Source organism: Dendrobates tinctorius, unplaced genomic scaffold, assembly GCF_039654945.1.
Source record: "Dendrobates tinctorius isolate UK_male_01 unplaced genomic scaffold, ASM3965494v1 ptg000028l, whole genome shotgun sequence".
NCBI classification, from domain to species: Eukaryota; Metazoa; Chordata; class Amphibia; order Anura; family Dendrobatidae; genus Dendrobates; species Dendrobates tinctorius.
The window spans coordinates 19,592,588-19,613,345 of record NW_027361696.1 but is presented as its reverse complement, the minus strand read 5'-3'; the positions used below and the strand labels follow the sequence as shown (position 1 = coordinate 19,613,345).

The 20,758-nt window shown below is 48.6% G+C and overlaps 2 protein-coding genes across 2 annotated transcripts in view; one reads left to right on the top strand and one right to left on the bottom strand.

Annotated features, from left to right (window-relative positions):
* TMCO4 (transmembrane and coiled-coil domains 4) overlaps positions 1-20,758 on the bottom strand; it is a 93,718-nt gene that overhangs the window by 8,752 nt on the left and 64,208 nt on the right. The window contains exon 14 of the mRNA XM_073570382.1: positions 10,748-10,905. Coding sequence (XP_073426483.1) covers positions 10,792-10,905 — 114 coding nt within the window. The 3' untranslated portion in view covers positions 10,748-10,791. The remainder of the gene's footprint in view (positions 1-10,747; positions 10,906-20,758) is intronic.
* Positions 10,901-19,834, top strand: HTR6 (5-hydroxytryptamine receptor 6). The gene is given in 4 exon segments (XM_073570384.1): positions 10,901-12,046; positions 12,048-12,785; positions 18,556-18,699; positions 19,005-19,834. Coding segments are annotated over 4 exon segments (1,335 nt in total). The 5' UTR covers positions 10,901-11,992; the 3' UTR covers positions 19,404-19,834.

The window sequence follows — 20,758 nt, the reverse complement described above, 5'->3', positions numbered from 1 at the left end:
GTATATACTGCCCTGCGCTGTGACCGCCGCCCGTGTCATGTGTATAGTATATACTGCCCTGCGATGTGACCGCCGCCCGTGTCATGTCTATAGTATATACTGCCCTGCGCTGTGACCGCCGCCCGTGTCATGTGTATAGTATATACTGCCCTGCGATGTGACCGCCGCCCGTGTCATGTCTATAGTATATACTGCCCTGCGCTGTGACCGCCGCCCGTGTCATGTCTATAGTATATACTGCGCTGTGACCGCCGCCCATGTCATGTGTATAGTATATACTGTCCTGCGCTGTGACCGACACCCGTGTTGGGTGTATAGTATATACTGCCCTGTGCTGTGACCTCCGCCAGTGTCATGTGTATAGTATATACTGTCCTGCGCTGTGACCGCCACCCGTGTCATGTGTATAGTATATACTGCCCTGCGCTGTGACCGACACCCGTGTCATGTGTATAGTATATACTGCCCTGCGCTGTGACCGCCGCCCGTGTCATGTGTATAGTATATACTGCCCTGCGCTGTGACCGACGCCCGTGACATGTGTATAGTATATACTGCCCTGCGCTGTGACCGCCGCCCGTGTCATGTGTATGGTATATACTGCCCTGCGCTGTGACCGCCACCAGTGTCATGTGTATAGTATATACTGCCCTGCGCTGTGACCGCCGCCTGTGTCGGGTGTATAGTATATACTGCGCTGTGACCTCCGCCAGTGTCATGTGTATAGTATATACTGCCCTGCGCTATGACCGCCACCCGTGTCGGGTGTATAGTATATACTGCCCCGCGCTGTGACCGACACCCGTGTTGGGTGTATAGTATATACTGTCCTGTGCTGTGACCTCCGCCAGTGTCGTGTGTATAGTATATACTGCCCTGCGCTGTGACCTCCGCCAGTGTCATGTGTATAGTATATACTGCCCTGCGCTATGACCGCCACCCGTGTCGGGTGTATAGTATATACTGCACTGCGCTGTGACCGCCACCCGTGTCGGGTGCATAGTATATACTGCCCTGTGCTGTGACCTCCGCCAGTGTCATGTGTATAGTATATACTGTCATGCGCTGTGACCGCCACCCGTGTCGGGTGTATAGTATATACTGCCCTGCGCTGTGACCACCGCCTGTGTCGGGTGTATAGTATATACTGCCCTGCGCTGTGACAAACACCCATGTCATGTGTATACTATATACTGCTATGCGCTGTGACCGCCGCCTGTCGGGTGTATAGTATATACTGCCCTGCGCTGTGACCGCCGCCCGTGTCATGTGTATAGTATATACTGTCTTGCGCTGTGACCGCCACCCGTGTCATGTGTATATTATATACTGCCCTGCTCTGTGACCGCCGCCCGTGTCATGTGTATAGTATATACTGCCCTGCGCTGTGACCGCCGCCCATGTCGTGTATAGTATATACTGCCCTGCGATGTGACCGCCGCCCGTGTCATGTGTATAGTATATACTGCCCTGCGCTATGACCGCCGCCCGTGTTGGGTGTATAGTATATACTTCCCTGTGCTGTGACCTCCGCCAGTGTCATGTGTATAGTATATACTGCCCTGCGCTATGACCACCACCCGTGTCGGGTGTATAGTATATACTGCCCCGCGCTGTGACCGACACCCGTGTCGGGTGTATAGTATATACTGCCCTGCGCTGTGACCGCCGCCTGTGTCATGTGTATAGTATATACTGCCCTGCGCTGTGACTGCCGCCCGTGTCGTGTATAGTATATACAGTACTGCGCTGTGACCGACACCCGTGTCATGTGTATAGTATATACTGCCATGCGCTGTGACCGCCGCCCGTGTCATGTGTATAATATATACTGCCCTGCGCTGTGACCGCCGCCCGTGTCATGTGTATAGTATATACTGCCCTGCGCTGTGACCGCCGCCCGTGTCATGTGTATAGTATATACTGCCCTGCGCTATGACCGCCACCCGTGTCGGGTGTATAGTATATACTGCCCCGCGCTGTGACCGACACCCGTGTTGGGTGTATAGTATATACTGCCCTGTGCTGTGACCTCCGCCAGTGTCATGTGTATAGTATATACTGTCCTGCGCTGTGACCGACACCCGTGTCATGTGTATAGTATATACTGCCCTGTGCTGTGACCTCCGCCAGTGTCATGTGTATAGTATATACTGTCCTGCGCTGTGACCGCCACCCGTGTCGGGTGTATAGTATATACTGCCCTGCGCTGTGACCGCCGCCTGTGTCGGGTGTATAGTATATACTGCCCTGCGCTGTGACCGACACCCATGTCATGTGTATAGTATATACTGCCCTGCGCTGTGACCGCCGCCCGTGTCATGTGTATAGTATATACTGTCCTGCGCTGTGACCGCCGCCCGTGTCATGTGTATAGTATATACTGCCCTGCGCTGTCACCGCCGCCCGTGTCATGTCTATAGTATATACTGCGCTGTGACCGCCGCCCATGTCATGTGTATAGTATATACTGTCCTGCGCTGTGACCGACACCCGTGTTGGGTGTATAGTATATACTGTCCTGTGCTGTGACCTCCGCCAGTGTCATGTGTATAGTATATACTGTCCTGCGCTGTGACCGCCACCCGTGTCATGTGTATAGTATATACTGCCCTGTGCTGTGACCGACACCCGTGTCATGTGTATAGTATATAATGCCCTGCGCTGTGACCGCCGCCCGTGTCATGTGTATAGTATATACTGCCCTGCGCTGTGACCGACGCCCGTGACATGTGTATAGTATATACTGCCCTGCGCTGTGACCGCCGCCCGTGTCATGTGTATAGTATATACTGCCCTGCGCTGTGACCGCCACCAGTGTCATGTGTATAGTATATACTGCCCTGCGCTGTGACCGCCGCCTGTGTCGGGTGTATAGTATATACTGCGCTGTGACCTCCGCCAGTGTCATGTGTATAGTATATACTGCCCTGCGCTATGACCGCCACCCGTGTCGGGTGTATAGTATATACTGCCCCGCGCTGTGACCGACACCCGTGTTGGGTGTATAGTATATACTGCCCTGCGCTGTGACCTCCGCCAGTGTCATGTGTATAGTATATACTGCCCTGCGCTATGACCGCCACCCGTGTCGGGTGTATAGTATATACTGCACTGCGCTGTGACCGCCACCCGTGTCGGGTGTATAGTATTTACTGCCCTGCGCTGTGACAAACACCCATGTCATGTGTATACTATATACTGCTATGCGCTGTAACCGCCGCCTGTCGGGTGTATAGTATATACTGCCCTGCGCTGTGACCGACACCCGTGTCATGTGTATAGTATATACTGCCCTGCGCTGTGACCGCCGCCCGTGTCATGTGTATAGTATATACTGTCCTGCGCTGTGACCGCCACCCGTGTCATGTGTATATTATATACTGCCCTGCTCTGTGACCGCCGCCCGTGTCATGTGTATAGTATATACTGCCCTGCGCTGTGTCCGCCGCCCATGTCATGTGTATAGTATATACTGCCCTGCGATGTGACCGCCGCCCGTGTCATGTGTATAGTATATACTGCCCTGCGCTATGACCGCCGCCCGTGTTGGGTGTATAGTATAAACTTCCCTGTGCTGTGACCTCCGCCAGTGTCATGTGTATAGTATATACTGTCCTGCGCTGTGACCGCCTCCCGTGTCATGTGTATAGTATATACTGCCCTGCACTGTGACCGACACCCGTGTCATGTGTATACTATATACTGCCCTGCGCTGTGACCTCCGCCAGTGTCATGTGTATAGTATATACTGCCCTGCGCTATGACCACCACCCGTGTCGGGTGTATAGTATATACTGCCCCGCGCTGTGACCGACACCTGTGTTGGGTGTATAGTATATACTGTCCTGTGCTGTGACCTCCGCCAGTGTCGTGTGTATAGTATATACTGCCCTGCGCTGTGACCGCCACCCGTGTCGGGTGTATAGAATATACTGCCTTGCGCTGTGACCGCCGCCTGTGTCGGGTGTATAGTATATACTGCCCTGCGCAGTGACCGCCACCCGTGTCGAGTGTATAGTATATACTGCCCTGTGCTGTGACTGCCGCCCGTGTCGTGTGTATAGTATATACTGCCCTGCGCTGTGACCGCCGCCCGTGTCCTGTGTATAGTATATACTGCCCTGTGCTGTGACTGCCGCCCGTGTCGTGTGTATAGTATATACTGCCCTGCACTGTGACCGCCGCCCGTGTCGTGTGTATAGTATATACTGCCCTGCGCTGTGACCGCCGCCCGTGTCCTGTGTATAGTATATACTGCTCTGCACTGTGACCGCCGCCCGTGTCGTGTGTATAGTATATACTGCCCTGTGCTGTGACCGCCGCCCGTGACATGTGTATAGTATATACTGCCCTGTGCTGTGACTGCCGCCCGTGTCGTGTGTATATTATATACTGCCCTGCGCTGTGACCGCCGCCCGTGTAATGTGTATAGTATATACTGCCCTGCACTGTGACCGCCACCCGTGTCCTGTGTATAGTATATACTGCTCTGCACTGTGACCGCCGCCCGTGTCCTGTGTATAGTATATACTGCTCTGTACTGTGACCGCCACCCGTGTCGTGTGTATAGTATATACTGCTCTGTACTGTGACCGCCGCCCGTGTCGTGTGTATAGTACATACTGCCCTGTGCTGTGACTGCCGCCCGTGTCGTGTGTATATTATATACTGCCCTGCGCTGTGACCGCCGCCCGTGTAATGTGTATAGTATATACTGTACTGCGCTGTGACCGCCGCCCGTGTCGTGTGTATAGTATATACTGCCCTGTGCTGTGACTGCCGCCCGTGTCATGTGTATAGTATATACTGCCCTGCGCTGTGACCGCCGCCCGTGTCGTGTGTATAGTATATACTGCCCTGCACTGTGACCGCCGCCCGTGTCGTGTGTATAGTATATACTGCTCTGCACTGTGACCGCCGCCCGTGTCGTGTGTATAGTATATACTGCCCTGCACTGTGACCGACACCCGTGTCATGTGTATAGTATATACTGCCCTGCACTGTGACCGCCGCCCGTGTCGTGTGTATAGTATATACTGCCCTGCACTGTGACCGCCGCCTGTGTCGGGTGTATAGTATATACTGCCCTGTGCTGTGACCGCCGCCCGTGTCGTGTGTATAGTATATACTGCCCTGTGACTGCCGCCCGTGTTGTGTGTATAGTATATACTGCCCTGCACTGTGACCGCCGCCCGTGTCGTGTGTATAGTATATACTGCCCTGTGACCGCCGCCCGTGTCGTGTGTATAGTATATACTGCCCTGTGCTGTGACTGCCGCCCGTGTCGTGTGTATAGTATATACTGCCCTGTGCTGTGACTGCCGCCCGTGTCGTGTGTATAGTATATACTGCTCTGCACTGTGACCGCCGCCCGTGTCGTGTGTATATTATATACTGCCCTGCGCTGTGACCGCCGCCCGTGTCGTGTGTATAGTATATACTGCCCTGCACTGTGACCGCCGCCCGTGTCATGTGTATAGTATATACTGCTCTGTACTGTGACCGCCGCCCGTGTCGTGTGTATAGTATATACTGCCTTGTGCTGTGACTGCCGCCCGTGTCGTGTGTATAGTATATACTGCTCTGCACTGTGACCGCCGCCCGTGTCGTGTGTATATTATATACTGCCCTGCGCTGTGACCGCCGCCCGTGTCGTGTGTATAGTATATACTGCCCTGCACTGTGACCGCCGCCCGTGTCATGTGTATAGTATATACTGCTCTGTACTGTGACCGCCGCCCGTGTCGTGTGTATAGTATATACTGCCTTGTGCTGTGACTGCCGCCCGTGTCGTGTGTATAGTATATACTGCTCTGCACTGTGACCGCCGCCCGTGTCGTGTGTATATTATATACTGCCCTGCGCTGTGACCGCCGCCCGTGTCGTGTGTATAGTATATACTGCCCTGCACTGTGACCGCCGCCCGTGTCATGTGTATAGTATATACTGCTCTGTACTGTGACCGCCGCCCGTGTCGTGTGTATAGTATATACTGCCCTGCGCTGTGACCGCCGCCCGTGTCGTGTGTATATTATATACTGCCCTGCGCTGTGACCGCCGCCCGTGTCGTGTGTATAGTATATACTGCCCTGCACTGTGACCGCCGCCCGTGTCATGTGTATAGTATATACTGCTCTGTACTGTGACCGCCGCCCGTGTCGTGTGTATAGTATATACTGCCTTGTGCTGTGACCGCCGCCCGTGTCGTGTGTATAGTATATACTGCTCTGCACTGTGACCGCCGCCCGTGTCGTGTGTATATTATATACTGCCCTGCGCTGTGACCGCCGCCCGTTTCATGTGTATAGTATATACTGCTCTGCGCTGTGACCGCCGCCCGTGTCGTGTGTATAGTATATACTGCACTGTGACCGCCGCTGCACTGTCTCCTCTCACCAGCAAAGGTCAAAAGGAAGCTGGAACCCATTTTTGTATTTTTTTGTGATATTTTTACTAAATGTCTCCATTTTCTATCCCCAGGAGGACAGTTCTCGTTTTTGCGCTTTCATTTTTTCTTCCAGACGTTAGAGCTTTTCTATGTTCTCGTCCCCATCACAAGGGCTTGTTTTTTATTCGGAATTATTATTTTTATTATAATATTTTACCATATGTGGAAAAATCAGCACAATTCCGCCATTGTCCTGGAGCCTTTGTCTGCCGGGTCAGAGCGATCAAGACGACAACAAGCTTGAATAAATTATTTTTTTACATTTTACTGGCTGCCGAGCAACGTAAAAAAAAAAAAAAAAAATCTTGTCTCGCCTTTTCTCAAGACCTGTATCTCTTCGTATACTTTTTTCCATCGCTGGAGCTCGGTGAGGGTTTGTTAAAAAATGCCAAAAAGGGCATCGAGCTGCAGGTTACTGTGATATCACTCGGGGGACATGCGACATATTCATCACGTTTTGTTACATTCTTTGGGGAATTGCAACTACTAAATGTCAGTTTTGCTGTTTCGCGTTCATTTTTCTATCAAATATTTACAGTGCGGGTTACACAAGTTTCTGTTTCCAGAGATCAGACTATTTTGGATGCGACAACACTGAAGGTGCTGAAGATTTACTACTATGTTTATGTTTCACTTGGGGGCCAATATACTGTCTGGAGGGGTATGTATGGCCAGTATCCTGTTTGGAGGCCCATTTGCGGGGCCATTATACTGTTTGTAGGGCTATGTGTGGACTATTATACTGTTTGGTGCGCTATATGGGGGGCGTTATGCTGTTTGGAGGGCTATGTGTTAACTATTATACTGTTTGGTGGGCTATATGGGGGGGCCATTATGCTGTTTGGAGGGCTATGTGTGGACTATTATACTGTTTGGTGCGCTATATGGGGGGGCATTATGCTGTTTGGATGGCTATGTGTTAACTACTATACTGTTTGGTGGGCTATATGGGGGGGCCATTATGCTGTTTGGAGGGCTATGTGTTAACTATTATACTGTTTGGTGGGCTATATGGGGGGGCCATTATGCTGTTTGGAGGGCTATGTGTGGACTATTATACTGTTTGGTGCTCTATATGGGGGGGCATTATGCTGTTTGGATGGCTATGTGTTAACTACTATACTGTTTGGTGGGCTATATGGGGGGGCCATTATGCTGTTTGGAGGGCTATGTGTGGACTATTATACTGTTTGGTGCGCTATATGGGGGGCATTATGCTGTTTGGAGGGCTATGTGTTAACTATTATACTGTTTGGTGGGCTATATGGGGGGGCCATTATGCTGTTTGGAGGGCTATGTGTGGACTATTATACTGTTTGGTGCGCTATATGGGGGGGCGTTATGCTGTTTGGATGGCTATGTGTTAACTACTATACTGTTTGGTGGGCTATATGGGGGGGCCATTATGCTGTTTGGAGGGCTGTGTGGACTATTATACTGTTTGGTGCGCTATATGGGGGGCCATTATGCTGTTTGGAGGGCTATGTGTGGACTATTATACTGTTTGGTGCGCTATATGGGGGGGCGTTATGCTGTTTGGAGGGCTATGTGCAGCCATTATACTGGTTGGAGGGCTATATGAGGGCCATTATACTGGTTGGAGGGCTATGTTGGGGCCAATATACTGTTTGGAGGCCTGTGTGGGGCCATTGTATTGTCTGGAGGTCTAGTTGGGGCCATTACAATGTGTGCAGGCCATTATACAGGGTGGATGGTTGTGTGTGGGCCATCATATTGTTTAGAACAGGGTTCCCCAACTCGTCCTCAAGGCCCATCAACAGGTCAGGTTTTCAGGATTTCCCTTGTATTGTACAGGTGATGCAATTATCACCTGGGCAATACTAAGGAAATCCTGAAAACGTGACCTGTTGGCGGGCCTTGAGGACTGGAGTTGGGGAACCCTGGTTTAGAAGGCTGTCTTGGGGCCATCATACTGTGTTTGGTCACTGTCTTCAGGGTCATCATACTGTGCATGTGGTGGGTACTGTGAAGGAATTCACTGTGGGGGTATCTCACCCTGTTTTAGGGGCCACTTTTGTTGACATCATACATTATGGGGGACAGGATATTTGCAACTTAGTTTGTGGGAACACTAAGGGCTTCAACGGAGGCAAAATTACTTTGTAAAGGCTGCAAAGATGTAGGGTTTACTTTTATTTGTCCCCGATGAATATTAGTTATTTTTTTTTAGTAGTGGGGGCCCAATTAGGATATCTGCTACGGGGCCCCATGATTTCTATGTACGCCCTGTGTATTTAGGAATGGTCCTGTACCACCCTGCATGGTGAATAGTTTACAGGGGAAGTGGGGGGCGCAGTCAGGTGATCACCACTCAGAGGGTCCTCCAAGAAAGCGTTTCGTAATGAGATGGAGGAGCTGAGGGGATAATGACAGCCCGAGTAATTACACGCCGCTGGACGGGAGACGCCGCTAGAATTCATGATGCTTCGCTCTTAAAGGGCAACAATCCCTTTATAATAATCGTGTATTGAAATATTCTGAATTTTCCCAATAGACCTTGGGTGCTAATTCTTCACTATTTTCAAGATCTCTGCTTGCTGTAAGAGGCTAAAACCAGTAGAAGCCTAATAATTTAAAGCTGATGGTTTGTTTTTTGCTACTATTGTATCCTCTCCTGAAGTCCAGACTGATGCATTGTAGCAAACATCAGGAGATTTATCCTGAGGATTGGCCACACTGTAAAGAACCATCTGCTCTATGCCAGTCCTGAATACAGAGCTGCTCACCCTGTTACCTCTCGCTATTTCGTTGACCTTTTTTTTTTTTAAAGGCACACGATGCAAAGAAGCTGAAGAACATGATGGGAGCGCGAGGCGGGGGTCTCAGCACCATGGACTGCTCCATCTGGGGGCTACAAAATGATAGCCACCTCGTATCTAGAATTTCCGGTCCGTTTAGTGCTTTACTTGAGGCTATTTATTATTCTGAAAGGTGTTCTGCAGCAGCTGAGACATTGTATAATACAGAACTTACCTGCTGTAGAACTTCTTTTGAGAAAGCAGTGATTGATGATCAGATCGAGAGGCTTCTTTTGGGGTGATGTACCGTACATTTACTGGTAGATGGGAGTTAATAAGGCAGTACACTGTTTTCAAAAAGAGGTTTTGCAGTAGCGGAGGTGTATTATGAGGTTCTGCAGCAGCTGATGTGTATGATGAGGTTCTGCAGCAGCTGAAATGTGCATCATGAGATTCTGCAGCAGCTGAGTTGTATTAAGATCTGCAGCAGCTGAGGTGTATTATGAGGTTCTGCAGCAGCTGAGGTGTATTATGAGGTTCTGCAGCAGCTGAGGTGTATTATGAGGTTCTGCAGCAGCTGATGTGTATTATGAGATTCTGCTGCAGTGAATCATGCAGTGCAACTGAGGTGTATGATGAGGTTCTGCAGCAGCTGAGATGTGCATCGTGATGTTCTGCAGCAGATGAGGTGTATTATGAGGTTCTGCAGCAGCTGATGTGTGTGATGAGGTTCTGCAGCAGCTGAAATGTGCATCATGAGATTCTGCAGCAGCTGAGGTGTATTATGAGGTTCTGCAGCAGCTGAGGTGTATGATGAGGTTCTGCAGTAGCTGAAATGTGCATCATGAGATTCTGCAGCAGCTGAGGTGTATTAAGATCTGCAGCAGCTGAGGTGTATTATGAGGTTCTGCAGCAGCTGAGGTGTATTATGAGGTTCTGCAGCAGCTGAGGTGTATTATGAGATTCTGCTGCAGTGAATCATGCAGTGCAACTGAGGTGTATTATGAGGTTCTGCAGCAGCTGAGATGTGCATCGTGATGTTCTGCAGCAGCTGAGGTGTATTATGATGATCTGTGGCAGCTGAGGTGTATTATGAGGTTCTGCAGCAGCTGAGATGTGCATCGTGATGTTCTGCAGCAGCTGAGATGTATTATGATGATCTGCGGCAGCTGAGGTGTATTATGAGGTTCTGCAGCAGCTGAAATGTGCATCATGAGGTTCTGCAGCAGCTGAGGTGTGTATTACATGGTATAATGCCCCCTCCAGTATAATGATGAGAAATCAGTGACCTGTAACATTTATATATATATATATCAGCTGGGGGGGGCGCGGTCTGACATTAACCCCTGCAGAGCTGTGACTCGTGGAGGAATATGGGGGCCCCTGTCCTGGCGCCCGCTCGCTGCCGCTGTCACATTCACTGTGTTGGCATCGGATGGGTTTGGATGAGGCGTGGAAGCCCGGAGATGTCTGCTGGTGAGAGGAGGACCCGCCGCCGGAGTTCCCATCACTTCCCTGTCAGACGCTGCTCACTCACCGCTCCCTTCTACTCATCTCACATTTGCTTCCTTCTGACGGCTGCTACATGTGATAACATCGCCTCTGCCGGTTCTGCTCCTCCAGGGGGAGGTATGGTGGAGACAGCGAGGAGGGTCTCACAGAGAAGAAGTGACAACGAGACGAAGACACAATAAACTGCAGGAAAAGGAACGAGAGGATTATTATTAGAGACGGTGAAGACGAGGACAAAGCCTCAGAATTAACCAGAGAAGAAAAAGTAAGAAATAATACAAGAGAAGCAAAGCCAAGAAGGTGAGCCTATAGGAAGGAAGCAGGATGGTGGCGAAGGTGAGAGGATACAAAGGAACCAAGGTCTGGATGGTGGTAAGACAAAGAAGATAAGGGACCAAGAGGGTGGAAAAGGTGAGAAGATGGGACCAGGGCAGTGAAGAAGTTGAGCAGATAAAGCAGGACCAGGACAGTGGAAAGGGAGAAGATAACATGAGAATAAAATCAAGATAGTGGGGAAGACAAGAGGCTAAGACAAGACCAGAACAGTAGAGAAGCTACAAGGCAAAGACCAGGATAGGGAAGAAGGTGGGAAGATAAGATAGAACCAGGAAAGCAGAAACCATGCAAGGATATGGAACCTAGGTAAGGGTGGTGAAGAAGGCGAGAGGGTAAGACAAGAATAGGACTGGATAAAAGGTGCAAGGAAAAGACATGACCAAAATAATGAAGAAGGTTAGAAGCTAAGACGGGACAAAGATATGGATGGTAAAGGTGAGAAAAGAGGACTAGGAATGTGGAGAAGGTGAAATGGTAAGACATGACTAGAACATTTGAGACGCTGCAGTGGTAAGATGATACCAATATTGTAGAGAAAGTGAGAAGCTCAGACAGGACCAAGATCTGCGTGGTGAAAAGGGTGAGAACACAGGATCGGCCCAGGAAAGTGGAGAAGTTGAGAGGATAAGACGGGGTTAAGATAGGAGAGAAAATAAAACACTGGACTATCATCTGGGTGGTGAAGAAAGGAAGAAGATAACACAGGACAAGGATGGTGGAGAAAGTGATGTTAAGAAAACAGTATTTGGTTGGTGGAGTTAAAACGGTACAAAAATGGTGGAAAATAAAAGACAGAACCTATACAAGGGTGGTGGGGGAATTAAGAAGATAAGTCAGGATCAGGATGGTGAAGGGGCAAGGTAAGATGGGAGCAGAGTGGAAATAGTGGTGAAGAGAGATCCACGGTCACAATGGTGGAGAAGGTCTAGGATCGATGGAGAGACACTTGGCAAAGAGGAGACACATGCAATGTTCACCTCTTAGTAGAAAGGTCTTTGATGGCTCACCAAATGGATGAACATTGGAATGGACTGTATGGCAAAGAGGCAGAGGGGGCATTTCCCAATGGACGTCGGGTCTGGATGGCGGCCTTCCTTTGCTTGATCATCTTTCTCACCACGTTAGGCAACTCACTACTTATCTTACTCATCTTCACACAGAGATCCCTCAGAAATACCTCCAACTACTTCCTAGTGTCTCTCTTCATGTCAGACCTCATGGTGGGCCTAGTGGTGATGCCTCCTGCCATGCTGAATGAACTCTATGGGAGGTGGATCTTGGATGCCGAGTTCTGCTGTGTATGGTATTCCTTTGATGTCATGTGTTGCAGTGCATCCATACTCAACCTGTGCGTTATCAGTCTGGACCGCTACCTGCTTATTATCTCCCCGCTCAAGTACAAACTCCGAATGACGTCCTGCAGGGCGCTGGGATTGATTTTGGCCACATGGACATTGGCTGCTTTGGCTTCTTTCTTGCCCATTGAGATGGGGTGGCACGAGCCAGGCTTCGACTTATCGTCCAACCTGACATTTATGTCGGAGAAGCAGTGCCGTCTGATAGTCAGCTTACCGTACGCCTTGATCGCCTCTTGTCTGACGTTTTTTCTCCCATCAGCAGCCATCTCATTTACCTACTGCAGGATCCTACTGGCGGCCAGAAAGCAGGCAGTCCAGGTGGCTTCTTTGACAACGAATGTTCCTAATGCATCTTTTAATCATGTGCAGGTAAGTACCACTACACCAACAACCTGCAAAGGCCCAAAATCTGTGAATCGGTGACCTGTACCTATCAATAGCTATATTAGTATCTGGTGACTGCCCATTGCCTCCATCATCAGTATCTGGTGACCGCCCATTGCCTTCATCATCAGAATCTGGTGACCACTCGTCGCCTCCATCATCAGTATCTAGTGACCACCCCCCACCTCCATCATCAGTATCTGATGACCGCTCATCCCCCTCCATCATCAATATCTGGTGACCACCCGTCACCTCCATCATCAGTATCTGGTGGCCCCCTCCATCATCAGTATCTGGTGACCGCCCATCATCTCCATCACTTCTTCTCGTCACTTGTACACAGGTTATGGAGGATCTCAGCAGGCGGTTGTACCAAACATCTTGGAGAACTGACCCCAGATATCCTCCATGACTGCTTGTCCTTAATGAAATTGGCTGGATGTTGGGGGTCGTTGTCCTGCTGCAGAATAAATCTGGAACCAATCAGTCACCTCCTGATGGTATTACATGTATCTGCCTGGATTTTTCCTTAGTGAGGACACCAAGAAATGGGCAACGCTGAGAACCGTAGATGCAGTGGTTGGCCAAGTAAACTTAGTACAGCAGATGAGACACATCATGAAGATGTTCAGCAGTGCCATCAGCTCAGAACTGGAAGCAAGCAGTGCGATCCAACTACACCATCTGCTGTTCAGAGACGTTTGGTCAGGTGTCATCATCAATGCTGAGAAATGCAGGAAGGTACTTTTCCAGTGTATAATACCATCAGGGAGGCATCTGACTGGTTCAAAATATATTTTGCAGCTGGACAAAAACACAAACAACCAGCCAATATCATTAAGAATAAAGAGTCCTGAAAAAAAAAAAAATTTCACACAAGAGGAGTGGTACTGTGCAGTGTACATACAGTGGGTACGGAAAGTATTCAACCCCTTTAAATTTTTCACTCTTTGTTTCATTGTAGCCATTTGGTAAATTCATTTTTTCTCATTAATGTACACTGCACCCCATCTTGACTGAGAGTTGATCCTTGTGGAGTTGTAGCTTTGACACTCTAGGCGTCATGATGGAAATAACACAGTTCTTTACAGTTAGTGAATGATTATACTTTACAGCATGTTATAATTATATAACTTCCTCTCCAACTAGGAAATAATAAAAAAAAAAAATTCCTAATAAACATATTTATCACCGAGCCACAGGACAACTGATCAGTGTACGATTGCTTAGGATCCAACTGAAGCAACCAGGACCAATCACGAGACTGGGGGATCCTAAACCCCTCATTCACCAATCAAGCCCCTAGAGATAAAGCTGAAGTGCATTATTACCAGCTATGGCCTTAAGGTGGCGATACATTGTTCCAACAATGACACCTTGTGGTCATTAGTGTTAGTATCAAAACATGTATTGTGCTGGGCAGGAGTCGCAGATCAGAGCATGGCGTCTCTTCAGGTGGCAAATATATGTTGTTTTGTCCGTTGTCAGTGCCGTTCTCCTGACACTGGGCTTCTTATTGTCACTTTGCTGCTTGGACGCGACTTACGCTGCAGAACAGCCGCTGTGATGAGTCACATCATCCCCCTACACCCATAGTAATATGTTACCAGTCCTGAACATGAGAACTGTGGGCTACAGTCTCCTGTCAGGCTCCTCTCCAGCACACGGAGCGTGCATAAAACATCCACACCCCTCTACCCTCTGCTGCGGGGTAACTGCTGCCAACTCAGTGAGAGCCCGGGAGGAGGGGGCGCAGCGAGGATCTGCACAAGGTCTTCCATGCCCAAGATAAAAACACATTTATTACCAGTAAACATAACCCCCTGACACTTCGGTCATTTCGACACCCCACAATCGGTCACTTCGACACCCCACGATCAGTCACGTCTTTATGGGATGTGGATTGTTGCTGAATTTGATGCAGAATCTGCACCACAATCCATCACTTGTGAATAAACCACATCTGGAGATTTGTTACTATTGCATCCAGCTGCATAATTTGGACTTCACTATGCTACATTTCACCTGCAGTGATACATTGTAACAAACTATCGGAACAGGAAGCAGATCCATGCAGCTGATTGACTTAAGATTTTTTTGCATCCAGTGCAGACCATTAATACAAAAAATAGGATATATAGACCCATTTCAGTATAAATCTAGATACCAATAAATATAGGAGGTACCATCACAAGAAGAGCAATAAGTGATATAAGCAGAGTTATCTCACATGTAAATACAATCTTAGGCTAGTTTCACACTAGCGTTTATTCGACGCAGCGCACGGCGCCGCTAAGCCCCGCCCCCTGCCCGCCACATCCGGTCATCGCCGCCTACTATCGCACATGGACGCTTGCGATCTGCGCACCCTATCTTTAGCATAGGGTGCACAGATCGGGCGCTGGCCGTGCGCTAGTAGAATTTTGGCGTGCACTGCGCACTTTTGAAGGTGCGCCGTGCGCGCCGAAATGCAACATGCTGCGCTCGGCACGCACGGGCGCACCTTCAAAAGTGCGCAGCGCACGCCAAAATCCTACTAACGCACGGCCAGCGCACGATCTGCGCACCCTATGCTAAAGATAGGGTGCGCAGATCGCAAGCGTCCATGTGCGATAGTAGGCAGCGATGACCGGATGAGGCGGGCAGGGAGCTGGCAGGGGGCGGGGCTTAGCGGCGCCGTGCGCTGCGTCGCGTAAACGCTAGTGTGAAACTAGCCTTAGTTGTTAGTTCAAACACATAAGCAGACACAAAATCCCATTTAAAAAACCCTTAAAAAGATCCGTTAAAAAACACACAAATGTCGGGCAGTGTGGTTACAAATTAGGAGGCGCATTATTATTACAAATATCACCCAGAAAAATAGAAGATCCTAATACATATTCATAAATAACCAATATACCTTATAAAGAGCAATGCTAGACTACACTATATCAGCACCTATAACGGTGACAATGGTTACACACAGGGTCAGCCTTATACTGAGGGAAAAAAAGGATTTGATACACTGCCAATTTTGCCAGTTTTCCCACCTACTAAGAATGGAGAGGTCTCTCATTTTTATCATAGCTACACTTCTCCCGAGAGACAGAATCTAAAAATAAAATCCAGAAGATCACATTGTATGATTTTTACATATTTAATGCAATAAAATGTAATTTAATTAAGTATTTGATCACTGACCAACCAGCAACAATTCTGGTTCTCGCAGATCTGTTAATTTTCTTTAAAATTACCATACCTCATTACCTATATTAATTGCACCTGTTATAAAAGACACCTGTCCACACATTCAATCACACTCCAACCTCTCCTCCATGGCCAGGAACAAAGAGCCAGGGACATAACTAAAGACCTGAACGAGGCTGGGATGGGATAAAGGACAATAGGCAAGCGGCTTGAAGAGAAGGCAACTGTTGGCACAATTATTAGAAAATGGAAGAAACACCAGATGACTGTCCCATCTTCCTCGGTCTGGGGCTCCATGCAAGATCTCGCCTTGCAGTGTAAGGATCATTCTGAGAAAGCTCAGGAATCTTCCCCGAACTACTCTGAAGTACCTGGTCAATGACTTCAAGAGAGCTGGGACCACAGTCTCAAACATTACTGTTAGTAACATACTACACCTTCATGGATTAAAATCATTCGGGGAACGCAAGGTGTCCCTGCTCATGCTAGCTCATGTCCAGACCTGTTTGAAGTTCACCAATGATCTCCTGAATGATCCAGAGGAGGCATGGTAGAAGGTCATGTGGTCAGATTAGACCAAAATAGAACGTTTAGGTATTAACTCCACTCGCTGTGTTTGGAGGAAGGTGAAGGATGAGTATAACCCCAAGAACGCCGTCCCAACCATGTAGCATGGTGGTGTGAGATACAGGAACAACCACCACAGGGCAAGGCAGGGAGGTAACAGGAGCTCACCTCAAGCGAAGACCTGTAGAGCTGAGAAAGCTCTGCTAGGGGGCAGTTGAGAGGTCGTACAAGCCAAATCAGCAACAGCCAGGAACGCAGCGTCAGAGGGGAAGGCAGGAACAAGGTCTGAAGCAAGCCAGAGGTCAAAAAGCCGGTTGGGAGCACTGTTGCAAGAGAATAAGACGAAAGCACAGCCAGAAACACGCCAAAGATCAGGGCCACACAGAACAAACCAAAACAGGAACGGAAGACAGAAGGCCAGGTCAGAAGTCAAGCCAGGTCATACACTGCAGGGGGGTGGGGGGTCAGTTACACAGAAAACACTTAAGTCAGAGGTAGGGAATGGGGCACATACAAGTATGGGCAGACAGGAAGCAAAGAACTCACTCAGGGTATGCTAGGTCAGCTGCTCTCGCCGAAGACATGAACCATCACTGACATCAGTTGCCAGCCACAGCGCAAAGAAATAGCCACCCATACACCAGAGAGAGGTAGAGAAGGTTAACCCCCGCCTGACCAGGTGGGGAAGCAGAAAGCAAACCCTGACCTGGATCATGACAGGTGGGGGAAACATCAAACTTTGGGGGTGCTTTTCTGCAAAGGGGACAGGATGACTGCACCGTAATGAAGAGAGGATGGATGGGGTCATGTATCGCAAGATTTCAGCCAACAACCTCCTTCCCTCAGTAAGAGCATTGGAGATGGGTCGTGGCTGGGTCTTCTAGCATGACAATGACTGGAAACACACAGCCAGGGCAACAAAGGAGCGGCTCTGTAAGAAGCATATTTAAGGCCTGAAGTGGCCTAGCCAGTCTCCAGACCTGAACCCAATAGAAAATCTTTGGAGGGAGCTGAAATTCAATGTTGCCCAGTGACAGGCCCAAAAACCAAAAGATCTGGAGAAGATCTGTATGGCGGAGGGAGCCAAAATCCCTGCTGCAATGTGTGCAAACGTGGTCAAGAACTACAGGAAGCGTCTGACCTCTGTAACTGCAAACAAAGGTTTCAGGACCAAATATTAAGTTCTGTTTTATATTGTATCAAATATTTATTTCATGCAATAAAATGCAAATTAATTATGTAACAATATTAAGTTCTGTTTTTCTCTTGTATCAAATACCTCTTTCATGCAATAAAATGGAAATTAATTATGTAATAATCATACAATGTGATTTTCTGGATTTTATCTCTAGATTCTGTCTCTCGGGTGAAGTGTACCATAAAAATTACAGACCTTTTCATTCTTTGTAAGTGCGAAAACTTTCAAAATCGGCAGCGTATCAAAAACTTATTTTCCCCTCAGTATAAGGCTGACCCTGTGTGTATCCATCGTCACCGCTATACGTGCTGAAACATTGTAGTCTAGCATTGCTCTTTATAAGGTATATGTGATTGTATTTACATGTGAGATAACTTGGCTTATATCACTTATTGCTCTACTTGGTAATATTAGGTTAATGCCATCAGACCATGGATGTCAGGAGGAATGTTCCAAGTCAGTGACAGCAAGCGGAGATCTTGCAAATAGTGATGAATACACTGCAGCTTATTACAGATCACTCCCCGCCCTCACACTGTGCAGCTTACAGCCTCCAGAGCTGCATTCACAATGCTGCTGCTTCCCTGCTAGTATCTGATATCTTTCTGAGAATAAGCGCCACTCGTGTCTGGAATTGCAGCTCAGTCCTAAAAACTGCAATACCAGACAAGTCCATGGATAAGAGTGGCGCTGTTTATGGAAGGAGGGGAGATGTTTGTGCATCCCTGGGTCACAGTTGCCCTGTGACTGACGAGCTATGGGTCCATATATTCACATCTACCTTTTCCTCCGGTATCATCCCAGGTGCTGGCGGTTCCAGTCGTGGAGGGGAGGCGGTTTGTCACGAAGCACAGTAAGAAGGCACTCAAGGCAAGTCTGACGCTGGGCATCCTCCTGGGCATGTTTTTCGTGGCGTGGCTTCCGTTTTTTATCGCCAACATGGTTCAGGTAAGCGGGCGAGGTGGGCTCACCACTTATTAGGCACAGTGATCTGCAGTGATCTTCAGTGATTGCTGACACCTCCCTCTGTCTGATAGAGGGGAGGGGCTTAATAAAATCCATTTACAAGCTCTCCTATTGGCTCAATAGAAGGTTGTGTATTTGGCGCTTGGTGCTAATATTATTAGTGCATTTATAAGAAATCTTTATGTACAAGTCCCGACCCCGGAGGCAGATTCCCTTTAAATGATATTACGCTGGCATCTTCTTCCTTGTGTCTGATGTGTTGACCGTTCTCTTGCTGTGCTCTGCAGGCTGTCTGTGACTGCGTCCCCCCGGGCTTGTTTGACATCCTCACATGGCTCGGATACTGTAACAGCACCATGAACCCCATCATCTATCCCCTCTTCATGAGAGACTTCAAGCGTGCCATGGGGAAGTACCTGCCCTGCTGCAGACGCTCCAGAGTCATTTCGCTGTCTGTGCACAACTCCAACAGTGCCCCGCGCCTGGGGCTGTCGCTGAGGAACGTGCTGACCCTTCGCGGGGAGACGGACTCCATATATTCCGCCACTCTGGGCCATGAGCACCTCCTGCAGAACTATAAAGACCACAGCACCGACCCGCTGCCCGTCACTGCTGCCGATTCCGTCAACCTCTTTGATTTGGAGCAGGAGATGCAGGTCCACCAGCTGAACACACCCATGGACTGAGCCATCGCTGTGCCAACTCTGCCCACATCTACAACGGTGATCATCTCTCTGGATCACATATGAGATTCCTGAACGACAGTGAAGACTGACACTTAGGTGCCAATTGCAATGGACACAGCAATAGTGTCGCCCGTATAGGAGATACCCGCCACGCAAGATTGCGACTCAGGAACGTACAATGTATTTATAAGCCGTTTCTTTTTTTAGGGTGGAAGGGGCGCTCTTTCTGTATGTGCTGGTTACTATCTATAGGACCCAGTATATTTTTCATTTTCCAGTCCTGATCTTTACATGTATTTGGAGGTTGATACATAACATGCATGCTGGGAAGTGATGGAAAAGAAAGTTCCTGCTCCTATAGTGCTGGCAGAATGCTGATGCAGAGGAAGCGCCTCCCTAGTTACTGTGAGTCGAGTAAACTATCCAGCGTGTCTCGTTGTGGTAGTGAATTTTTTATTTATTAACGATTTTAATGGTATTTTGTAATTTCCTCCAATCACATCCAGAGCTGCATTCGACAACAGTACATGGTTAGCTCCACCCACCTATCTGTGACCTTTGCCCTATGTAGCTATCATCTGAGCTCCCACAATGCATTGCCTGTACCACAGGAAGTGAGCAATATTGTAATTGCAGCTATGGAGGTGATTGGAGACACAATATTCCGAGGCCCCTAAAGGGAAACGGGGTCCTCGTCCTGGAACTTCAGCAATGATATTCTACAATTATTGCTCCTCTATCCGGTTCTTTGTAATAAATTCAGTGATATTTGATGAGCGCGGATCGTGGGGGAGGGGAAGGCGCCGTCCTTGCCACCGGCAACGACGGAACAAGCTCGATGACATTAGATAAATGTCAGGTATGCAGAGGGTGAGTCAGTAAAGGGTCAATCCCGGCAAAATCCCAAATACATAAATAAAGGGCTAGTCCACATTACATAAATGAAGGTGAATCATGAAATCCTGCAGTATCCTCATGAGATTTCTGCTTGCAGTCAGTGAATGGCAGCACTCGTGTACATCCATAGGGTCAAACACTCAACCTACCATCAGCCTTCATTTCATTGGATCATGTGAGAGATGAAAATTATTAATATTTAAAGATTATGTTGTTCTGTCCCTGAAAAATCCCTCCACACTGTGGCCCCAACTTGCTGACCACTGTCAGATGGCACATGTAATCCATTTATTGCAGGAGAGACCTCGAGCCAGATTACCCAAAGCAATGTCAGGTCTTTGTCCTTCTTCAGGAGTAGGGTCTTTTTCTATAGGAAGCAGTGGGGGGGTCTTTGTCCTTGTGCAGGAAGCTGGGGACGAATCTTTGTCCCTCTACAGGATGCGGGGACGGGTCTTTGT